The 12,218-nt window shown below is 30.7% G+C and overlaps 1 protein-coding gene across 1 annotated transcript; it reads right to left on the bottom strand.

Moving 5' to 3' along the window:
- Nucleotides 1-2,998: 2,998 nt before the first annotated feature.
- On the bottom strand, nucleotides 2,999-10,227 carry LOC121121429 (sorting nexin 27). The gene is given in 11 exon segments (XM_040716356.2): nucleotides 2,999-4,203; nucleotides 4,269-4,397; nucleotides 5,230-5,379; nucleotides 6,239-6,328; nucleotides 6,385-6,545; nucleotides 6,614-6,791; nucleotides 8,356-8,485; nucleotides 8,725-8,858; nucleotides 9,556-9,623; nucleotides 9,626-9,664; nucleotides 9,726-10,227. Coding segments are annotated over 11 exon segments (1,584 nt in total). The 5' UTR covers nucleotides 10,084-10,227; the 3' UTR covers nucleotides 2,999-4,056.
- Between the last annotated feature and the right edge of the window lie 1,991 nt (nucleotides 10,228-12,218).

The raw sequence follows: 12,218 nt of genomic DNA, 5'->3' as shown, positions 1-12,218 counted from the left end.
AGTTAAAAATAGGCTGAATAATAGTTTTTGATGAATAAATAACTATTTAGACTTTTCAAGATGATTAATGATTCAATTTAAATGTATGAATTATATTATATAAGTACTAGGATGTACTCGTATTAAAGATTTTATTTCGTATTAAAGCATAGCACAATACACGCCAATAGTGTCATCTCTTTGACTTTGCACAGACTTTTCAAACGACCCTCAATATAATTGGATAATAATATTTATAAGTTATTTATTAATAACGTAATATTAGTATGCTTTGCAATCATTAAACCTATAAAACAGTAATATTGTTATTAATAATAAATCAAAATCTAATTAGATGTGCATAATTTTCATTCCAAACCACACTAACACATCTAATTTCAACTTAAAATGTTCGTTCGAAGTGGAGATATCGCTGCATACAAACAAACATACGTGAGTGGTTTATGATATTGTAGATTTATCTCAATTAGTCAAATTATAGACTTAATCATTTTATTTCGGAGCATTTTTACACAACCTTCCATTGTTTTTTTATTTCATATTCCATATGATAATTAAAAGTTAAATTGAAAAAATCAATCAAAATTGAACTTCTTTTTAGGAGCAATATTTTAAGTTGTAATATATTTTTTGTGGCAAAATTGCTCATTTTTCATGTCTAGTATGAAATAAATAAAGAAAATTTGGATTCTAGTTAGATTGCACAACGTCTCTGAGGATATTTATGAATGAAAATTCAACTTCAAAAACTCTCTTCCATTAGGAAAACTATATATATGATGTAATCAGGTTTATTATTACATGATTGGATATGAGAAGAAGCCAGATTCCGCAACATCCACTGAGAGGAAGGGAAAATTTGTTGCAAAATTACGTTTGAATCATCTCCCTTGAATATTGCAAGAAAGAAGGAATACTTTTTCGGCAAATTTTTCTTAACTCTAGTTTATTATTGTGTAATTTCAAGGCTACCATCTACCACACAACCTATTTTGAAGAGTTTAAGAAAACTGTATGTGAATTGAATCAAAAAGATGTACTCGCCATTAAAAATTGCCAGAAAGTTCTTGAAGATTCAGCCCTTGGAAGCCTTTCATCAAAGCTAATTTGTCATTTTTACCGGAAGCTATTATATACTTTCTAAAGCCGAAAAAGGGATTAAATCAATTTCTAGAAAAAAATAAAATAGAATACTTCGGAAAAAATAACTTATTTCATTCACAGAAATCCTAATCTTCCATTTATGGAAAAGGTTAGACGTATAATCAGTGGTGGGGATGTGGGTTCCAACTACGAATAAGGACGTTGAATGGTCTTTAGTTATGTTTAAAACTACCATTACTGATCGAATATAAAAATTAACGGAGGAAAACCTTTCTAACATCTTGATTTGTCGATAAAATATGGCAAAATTTATGAATAAATTATGGTAAATATAGAACAACACTAATTACTTTAAATTATCCTTATTAAAATGTGTTTTTTTAAATACGAATTGCTCAATTTTGATTTTGTGGTACTCATTTTTTCAAAATTTTAGCGCTCTTTTTTTGTTGCTCATTTTGACTAATAAAATCGCTCAAAAATCCTAAATCTAGTTATTATCCTAAATTTTCATCTATATAGATGAATTCTCTTCAAAATATGGTACCCTAAAACTTTATTTTTAAAAAAACCTTTAAAGGCGATTAGTGGTTTTTAAGATTTTTTACAGGCATTTTTGTGTTCTATGGCTGAAATAACAACTAACACATATATAGATTTTAGCCAGCAGGCAAAAATGCCGTTGCATAGTGGTATGATCGAATAGTTATATATATTGTGTATATTTTTTAGGTTGCCCGCTTTTTTGGAACTGGTAATCCGAAGAAGGAACTTTTTTTTCCACCGCTGTTGTCATTATTATTTAAATCCAGAGTAGTTAACTTATTTTTCTTTCTACTACATCTAGTTATAATTTACTCTCCCTTTTAGAAAAAACAAAGAAACGGGCGACCAAAAAAACAGGAACGTCCACAGGATAATATTTTGAGGGGGGGGGGCATAGTTTTTGGATTTTTTTAGAAATTTTTTTGATAAATCATAAGTGTTCAGATAAAAGTTTAATTTTTTGGGAAAAAAATAAAATTCATTGGAAAAAATTTTAAATAATAAATTTTTCGATAAAAAATTCGAAAATCCACAGCTATTCACAGAAAATTGAATTTTCTAAATTAAATTTCAAATATTAATATTTCTGAAAAAATTTCAAATATTAAATTTTTTGAAAAAAAAATCAAAAATCCACAGCTATTTACAGAAAATTAAATTTTTGGAATTTAATCATCAAAATTAAATTTTTTGCAAAAAATTTCAAATATTAAATTTTTGATAAAAAATTTAAAAATCCAGAGCTATTTACATAAAATTGAATTTTTTGGAATTTTATTTTCAAAATAAAATTTCAAATATCAATATTTTTGAAAAAATTTAAACCATTAATATTTTGGAAACAATTTCAAATATTAATATTGTTGAAAAAATTTCAAATATTAAATTTTTTGAAAAAAAAATTAAAAACCCACAGCTATTTACAGAAAATAAAATGTTTTTGAACTTAATTTTCAAAATTCAATTTCAAATATTCAATTTTTTGGAACTTAATTTTCAAAATCCAATTTTTTGCCCTGCTGCATAATTTGCCGCAATGAGGGGGAAAATCCTAGTACAAAGCAAAAATTCCTTAATTTCGGAAGGGCTACAGCCCCTCCAACCCACCCCTGCAGACAAACCCTTTTAAAATACACCCGATTTTCATCCCTATTATCAAACTGATGCTCATCTTAATTTAGCAAAAAATAATGAAACAATCATGGGTAGAAAATAATAACTCTCTATATTGCATAGCATATAATTGTTAGATGAATTAACATTTCGTATAAATGTATTAACAATAATTATAGTATATATATATATATTTTTTTTTTTTTTTAAAGAAATGAAAGATAACTCTAGCTAATTTTAATAATAATAATAATATATTTGGGTAGTATTAACTTCATTAAAAAAAACCTCGCAGTCTAGGGCTTCAAAGTATGTATAATACAAATAACCAAAAAAAGGAAGTCATATGCAGATTAATAATATTTTAATATATGTAGTACTGGAACTGATTTTAAATAAAACTATCTTTGTTCTTCGTTAATGAATAATCATAAATTACCTGAAAGAATATCATTGTGTGTCAATACAATAATGTGTGTACAGAGAATCAATCTGTAGCATAATAATTTGGAATGTCTCAAAAAAAAAAAAAAAAAAAAAAACTTCATGGTCCAATTAAATAAAATGTCTTGTAGCTTATTATAACGCCATGTACAAAGGTATTAATAATATACAGTCATTAATAAGGACTACTGATATGCTATCAAGTTATGTATATGAGGAGCGGCTGACCATCCATTTTTTCCAGACGACAGGAGTATTATCTTAGTAAGAGGTTTACTTTTAAGTACAAAGGAAAGAAAGAGGGGTGGGGGTAACTTCAACTGGGCTTTGACTTTGAAAAGAATAGTGAACATGAAGAATTCTTATCACAAGACATTAATATTATGACTTATTTTTCAAAAGGGGGAAAAAAAATTGTGTAAAACATGTTCTTTAGTGTAAAAAAATATATAAAATAAGAAATAAAAATGCCCTACGTTCAATTAATTACTATACATCATAATGAGGAAAGTGATAAATAATAACTATTACGAATCACGCAAAGATTAATTAATTATAATAATCATAATAATATAACAATGATGATTCCATATGTGAGAATATAGAAAAAAAAAAAAAAAAAAGGAACTGAATAAAAGATAACTCTTGCAAATTGAGCATTGCACTATCAACTTGATAATAAAAACTTTCCTTAGTATGGAATACTATGGCTTACAATAATACTCCAAAATGCATTAATTAAATCTCTTCTGTAGTAAGCTTAAAAGAATAACCCAAATAAAATGGAAAAAAGCAGATGAAATCGAGATTATACAAATTTTAAATTCCATTGACTCTCCCTCCTTCCTTTTAGGAAGAATTATTTCCAGAGTCATTTTCAAACTCTGTTGATGGAACATGATTATTAGAGGCTTTAGAAGAGGCTGTAGTACCATTGAGGCGTATCCATTGATGCTCATATTTGATTCTTTCGAAACATTCATACATAAAAACGCACTATGAGCAGAAAAGAGGGGTAAATCAATGAGTTTAGTATACACATATTAAATGAAATTACTAACGTGATGAGTAAAAACTTTGATCCATCGAACGGGCTTATTAGGTCGTTGATACTGATAGCAAAAAGTTCCTTCTTCATCAGAGTAGTCATACTGTATAATACTATTCCAAAGAAATTCAATCACTTGATTCTGGAAGCGAAAAAAATAATCATACGTTAATTGTGAGTCATTTATAGATGATAAAGTAATGCATTCATATTAACGAAATCTGCGTTATGGATCCCCGAGAAAATTTATACTCTTTTATGACTCTAATCCTGCAATTCTACGAAATGTATAGTATATTTCTTCATGTTGAAACATTTTTTTATCGAAGATTCTTCGATAGACATCAAACTGAACTTATGCACCTCATTCAATATTTGAATGATTGTGAATATTAGTGACTCAGGTTGATTTTGGGATCCCCATTAATCAAACTAAGTTGCAATCTTTAATCTTCCAATTAAGGTAACAAAAGGATTCTTATCGAAATAAAAAGAGTCTTGAGTATCAAAGAAACAAAAATTTGAAGTTGTTCAAATTCAAGGGCTCAAAACTATCGAGACTAACTTAAGTAATTATTAAAAATGAAGGTTGCACCTTAAGCATGTCAAACCTCATTCATATTGAATGCTTTTTAAAAAATCCATGGCTTTAGGCGGTAGGCGATTTGAAATAAGTTATGTCTTTGTACATTTGAAATCGGCTTCTTTGACAATTCCACCAACGTGAATTAAGCCAGAGCTCATTTTTTCAAGTTTTTGAATCTTAAAAAAAAAAAAATAATCACAATCTATTAGAGGTTAAAATTCTTCATACTTTGCTATTGTTATGAGATTTAAACGTTAAGTTAAAGTTAGGGGGAATCACACAGTCTATAATTTTTCTGGGAATTTCCTAAAATTATTTAACTGTAATTGGTATTATGAATTTCCGGGAATTCTTAAGAGATCAATAATTTTTAAACCCTAATTCATACCTCTTCAGTGCCGTCTTCTTTACATGCTTGAAGTCTAAAACCATCAAATACAATTATGGGAATAACATGACCTTCTTTTTTGGAATCACAGGGACAATGAGGGAATACAACACTACCATAACCATCCATACTTCGAACTAGTGACAGGTACTAAAAGAGGAAGATAAAATTTGATTCACATATTTAAAACGGTTTTAGGAATATTGTCCGCAGAAATATTGTCATTCGAAAATTGACCGCAATTACCCCCCCAATTATACTATATATGAAGTAATTCATCTACGAGGCTGATCCATCTTAGAATCTGTAGATAGTTGCTTCCAACTGCAGAAAAACCATTGAACATCGATAGCGGCCATTGTAAAAAAATATTGAGAAATCAGAGGAGGTCCTATATGGTTCTTAAATAAAGCAGCTTTGGTTATTTTTAATCTGCCTCGAAGACCCATGCTTATACTGCAAAACTAGTTGATCTGGAGCATGAGGGATTTTATAGTTAGTTAGTTTTTTTTTTTTTCAATGTTCTTTTAATTGGTCAGAAGGAGTTGCACGGATTAATTATAAGTAAACATTACAATTATTCCATCTGACCTAGCAATCTTCTTTGATAAACATAGTGTATATTTCCTTCTCTAGGAACGACCGAGACACGAACATACGCACATTGAGTTCAAGAGAATAATTTCCCCCAATCGCGTCGTCCATTGACCTACGTCGTTCCATACTCTTGAAGTGGTGGCGGTAGCTTATAACCTGTCTTGAGGTCCCACGGTTATCCTACACAAATTCCACGCGCTTGGGGTGGAATTTGGGAAATTAGGAGGGTTATTTTATGATCGGCCATCTACAGATGGGAAAACTACCAACAGATCCTTAGCTAGGTCACACCCATATATAAATGAGCTAGATCGGTAGATGAATCACTATAAATGCAGTATAATTCAGGGTAATTTTCTGGAGGGTAATTCTCCGCGCACAGTTTGTAACACTTGTTATGATGCCTAATTACCTCTATTTTCTTATTTGTTTCCTGAAGAGCCTTGAGTTGATACAGTTTATCTTGCGTATTGATATATCCTCTGTTAACGTCTTCAATAGCCTATTAAAAATTGAGGATTAACAAATTAAAAATCAATCAAATTGAGTCTTACTCACCTGCATGAATAAAAAGTTTAATGCCACAGGATCATTCCCTAAGCTTCGTTCAGTGTCTGGCTCAAATATCCATTTACGGACTACTAAGCAGGTTGCAGCAGCGGTAGAATAATTAGCAATATATAATGAATGGGGAAACTCATTAGGCTGCACCTTTCGCTCTACATTAAAATAATAAAAGTCATCATGATCAAAATGATTAAATGAATCTTTTTATAAAGAAATTTACCAAAGTTATGTTCGACGATTTCAAAAAGAGCAAAATAACCGTAATTTTCAGGTTTTAGACCCGTTGCTTCAATTACGACTCTGAATACCTCATTTGTATTGGAATTCCTCATCACTTTGATTGTAAGAATTTCCTTAGTGGGCAGCATGACTTTGATATCAACCATTGGAGTACTACCCTGAAAAAGTTAGTATTTAAACTGTAAAATACATAATGTAATATTTCTTGGGGAAAAATAAAAATATAATAATTTTTTGGCAAAAATATTTAGTCAATCTGAAAATATATTATACATAAACAAGCATACATTAATGTGCCAATGTTTTTATAAGCTTACTACTTCAATTGTGCCAATATAGGGATAATTAATTAGGGGATACTCATCTATGAATTCAAAATCATATTTGATTACAAAACGAACAGTATATATGTGGCTCGTCAATTCAAGAGCAAGCTAGAAAGATTATTATCAACGATGAGTGTGGTTTACATTCATATTCTTCGACGAAGAGTTATTGATAATTTCTATCAACAAAGGTTATTCTTATTAACCCTCTGGGGCGCTGCAAATGGCATTTAAAGTAGACAAAATTGATTGTCCGAATAAATGGATAGATTTTATTTGAAAGGTCATATAAGGGTGAATATAAGTCTCTTATAACAAATAAAGGTATCCAGCTATAATTTAAATTATTGGGTATCTTATCTCGTCTCACAAATTTGAATACAATGAAATGTTGGGTTGTATGTATATATGAAGTAAAAAAAATAATTGGGGTTTCCTCCCATTCTTAATTTTTGTTCAAGAATGTTTTTCCGTTTACGCAGAGCATTACTAAAAAAACAGCAATATTTAAATATTTCTATGATCCAATTATTTTTGAAGTTATTCACAAGACTTCCAAAATTTCAATAGAATACTTTTCATTCTAAATTTGTAAACATAAATAGTAAAAAAAAGGATACACATTCATAACTTCTTTTTTCTTCAAATATGTACACATAGACATTGGTAGAATGACATTGGGAAATAATCCAGGTTTCAGCACTCCTTCCCCATAGCACTGTTCAGGATTTTCTCGTATGATCTTGCTCTTAAATCAGGGGAGCTCGTCTTTTTTCGCCAAGGACTTCGCACTCAAAAGTATACAACCCTCCTTATAAAGAAGGCTCTTTTAAAGTTCTACACAATATCGAAAATTTTGCAATATACAGCATGGTTCTCAAGAGTGGAACATGTATCCATTGACTGATTGAAACCTGGAGTAGTTCTTAAAAACATCTCACCATTCCTTCTTCATCGAGGAGGAATTTGAACACAAATCAAAAATAAGAAGAAATGACCTATTCATAATTTTTACATAATTATACATCCCAATATTTCACAGTCATATTTTGGGCAATTACAGGCTTTGTATTCAAATTTTTGAATGATCCAAGAATGTAAACTTTAGTTTAAAATCTTATTTGATTTATAAGACTTAATTTGGCCGATACGATCTTTCAACTTTCTAATCATCTCATTGTGCGTGACGATGCATTTTGCTACCTTACGTGCAATTTGTGACAATTCCAAAGGATTAATCAGAATATTTTGTTGATAGAAATGGACGATAATTCGTCAAAGAATACATACAAACGTAACACAAATTTAATTCCGAGAAAAATCACCGCTTTTTTCTTGATAGCTCACAGATATCATTCAAAAATGTCTGAATATGGAGTAAAAATGAAAATCTTACAATTTGATCATCAGATTCGGTAAGAAATTCTTGCATTAAATCGGATTCCGCTATCACTCGAACAGCACACACTCGTTCCAAGTATTGTTCTAAGCCACGTCTTCTGGTATCAAGTTGTTGATCACTTAGTCTAGAATTAAATTAAATAAATAATTATAACATAACAAAACCATGGCATTTCAGTGTACATACTTATATCTATCTCTTACATCATTTAAACCTAACAACAAACAAAATTTAAAAATAGATAGGGCTTCAAATGTTTAACTTAATAATATGTAAACAATTAATGTGTCTAGTACAATAATAAGAATAAGTACAATAATTTACAAAAAGAAGAAAAAAGAAGCTTAATAAATATTAACTTACACAAAAGGCCATTTCCCTGGTAACTTTGGGAAATGAAAACCAAGGAACTCTCGTCTTAAATTATGATGTAGGGTATCAAACTCACTATATCGTCTGGAACACAAATGCCTCCCCGCCATGTAAACGTTGTAGACCTATAATGAAAATGAATGAAATATATGTGATATTGTTATTATGTGACGAGTTAACACAAAAACAATACTGTTTAACTTTCTACATGAAGAAGTCCACTAAATCATAGATGCCATATTTTGGTCAATCATAGGCTTACTATTCCAATTCCTGGGATGACTTGAGATACCCAAGAATATTAGCTATTAGAGTCCTCTTTTGATTCATAACACACTTAATTTGGCCCTAATCATGTGGCCCATTTCAAATATAATAATATATTAATTAGGGAATATATCGTTGTGACCTTTTGCTACTTGTAAGTGTGATGCACAAATTGGTTTCCTGGGAATTTTTTAGGTAATGAGCAATCTTAGTACATATATGGTGCCTCAAGGTGAACCAATATTGAACAAAAATTATGACAAGGAGTAAAATAATAAATTTAGGCTTACTTTTCAAATTTGTGGGATGTGTTAAGAATCCCATGATTTCTAGTTATAGTTAAGAACGTTTATTTGAATTAAGGGGCTTATTTCATTGGAATAAAGTATGTCCATTTCTCGTTTTTCATTCTGATTATGAATGAGAGGCATTTACGACACACTCACAGGATTCATGAGATTACTTTTTGATGGAAAGGGGATACAAATTTAATGATACATAGAATTAATTTGGAGATAAAGTATTGTGTGTGAAGGTGTCATATGTTCAACTTACCACAAATTTCTCTGAGTCATGTTCCATAAATTTAAAATCCGGGATGGATATGGGTAGGGACCTTTTTCCGTGTAGTCAATGAATTGCACATTATTTTGAGATTCCTCCGCTAAATAAAAGAAATATGATACTAGTGAATGAGTTGCATGAGACGAGACCCAAGAACTCACAATGGGGCTCCAACTTATCCGCTTCTTCTTGACTCACGGAAATGAGTGTGAGAGTGAGTGAATCCCCACAGGATTTGATGAGTTCCACGACTTGTCGATGAGTGGAGCCTTCCACATTAACGCCATTCACTTCCAGGATGCGATCCCCCTTGAAGACGCCCGCCTCCTCCGCGGCGCCTCCCTCCAGCACAGCAGAGACGTGTTGGAGTGGGGCGTAGAGCTCTCCATTGATGGACTTGAGAGTTCCACCCTCACAGACCTGTCCTCGCACATTGAACCCAAACCCCGTTTCCGTCTTATCAATGTGAACAACATGAGGCTCCAAAATCCTCTTTTTACTTCGGGGATCACTCGTCATTCTCTCCTTCAATAGTTACTCACAACTTCCAGACTAGTCGATCACTCTTAGGTCCCAAAGAGTCCCCTTCTCACATACTCACCAGAGCCGCGCTTGGAGCAATACAACTCAATATTCCTTATTAGTCAATGGACAATTCAGCCTCCAATAGTTACTAAAGAATTGTCGAGCTTATATTAATATAGTAAAAACTGAAAAGAAAATCCAGAGAAGAATTTGAGGAGAATCAAATAATAAACTGAAATAGTAGGAGGAGAATGATAAGAAAAGAAGAGGGAGCTCAACTCTCATACTTCCATACAGCAGTTCCCGTCCGCGCCCGCGTAGGACCATTTCTCAAAACAAAGGCTCCCTCTACACTACAATCACTCAAATAACACTTCACACCTCTGCGCCAATCCTATTCGCGGGGAACGAGGTTTATTAACTACTATTCTTTATAGTTTACCTACTACGTAATAGAGCGTTTTCAGTTCACTGACGTCAGTAATTGCAACATAGTTGTTGGAAACGCCATCTTGGGGGCTTAAACTTGAGATTTTTACTACATAAAGGGGACACATCTTTAATAGATATGGATAAAACTACATCAAGTGGCTTTATCAAAAAAAAAAAAAAAACCCAACACCTTCATTGCACACTACTTGATGCCAATGTTCAACAGTGATGTTTTAATATAATCAATGCAATATGCACTGAAAGTACTATGAAATATTTAGATTTGTACAAATTTTTTTTATCCATGAGGAAAGAGAAATAATAGCGATGTAATAACCTAATTTTAATATATGTTAAGGTCATATATATATATATATAAATCAAATAAGGCAGTAGAGCGATAGATTTTTGAAAAAGAGTAAAGGTTTAAGTCCTTTTGTTTGTTCGCTCCATTTTGACAAACAATAGTTTATTATTTTTCTTAATATTAATGGAAAAGGGTTCTTATTATTATAAAAATTGGTTGTCTAGGCCTCCAGAATGACTTACATCATATGAAAACGCTACACTCTCAGGCACATAATAAATTTCAAATACTCACGGTTATTTTATTTATAAATATTTAAAGTAGTTGTTAGGCGTCGACAAACAGACAGACTTTGCTTTATTAATATAGTGAGATATAACTTATAAGTAGATAGTAATATATACTCCTTTTTTTTTTAATATGACGTACTAAGCTTTAGCTACACATCTTCTTTGTTACATTGTTATTTTTTGTATCAAGTAGTCACGCAGTTTTAAAATATTAAGCACGCACACATAATAATGGAGCCTCCACAGATAGACAAACACTTTTTGCTTTATTGATATAGAAGATTGTGCACAGTACTTTGCCTTTGTTAATAACTCATTGACCTAGCTATTCACTGGAGTGCATTATTACACCATAGCACATAGTTTGAGGAACATTGTATTAAATATATATAATGTTTAATAAATAGTATTCTAAACATTATATAATCTTGTTGCTGTTTTCAAATATTATTTTATAGATATGAAAGTAATCCAAGTAAAAATTGCTCTCTTTTTGTGCCAATTCATTTATAAGCCTGCTATACTTACATACTTTTAATATATTAGATATTAATGCGCATATTTTACTTCTAATTTTAATCGTTAAACATCCTTCACCTTTATAATTTGTAGGATTAAATTAATGAATCTACTTTTATTTTGTAAAAAATTCGCATAATTCTATTTCTCGAGTTGATCGCTGTAACAACTATTAGTCCTAGACTGATGAATTGTTGAAAATATTATCAATTACATACTAAATGGAGAAATGAACAATTAACGCCCCTGAAAGATTTATCAAAGGTTCACAAACCATCATTTATTTATTTGTTATAGTATATACTAGAATCCCATTAATACATTTGTCGATTAATTAATTATTATAGACTGATTTAGAGTACAAATTTGTCGATTAGTTTCCTATGACTGAAAATCTTTCCCCCCAAAAAAAAAATGACAAGTTAAAATATTGTAAACTAGAATGGGCAATCGGTAGAGGACAAACCTTCGCCTATAGTATTTTCTCCTAAATTAGATTTTTTTTCTATATGAAGCATCTGTATTAAACATGCATAATGACACTAATTTGAGCTCTGTACCTCAATATGTTTCAAAGTTAT

Source organism: Lepeophtheirus salmonis, chromosome 7 (genome assembly GCF_016086655.4).
Source record: "Lepeophtheirus salmonis chromosome 7, UVic_Lsal_1.4, whole genome shotgun sequence".
Lineage (NCBI taxonomy): Eukaryota > Metazoa > Arthropoda > Copepoda > Siphonostomatoida > Caligidae > Lepeophtheirus > Lepeophtheirus salmonis.
This window is presented reverse-complemented; position numbering and strand designations above follow the sequence as displayed.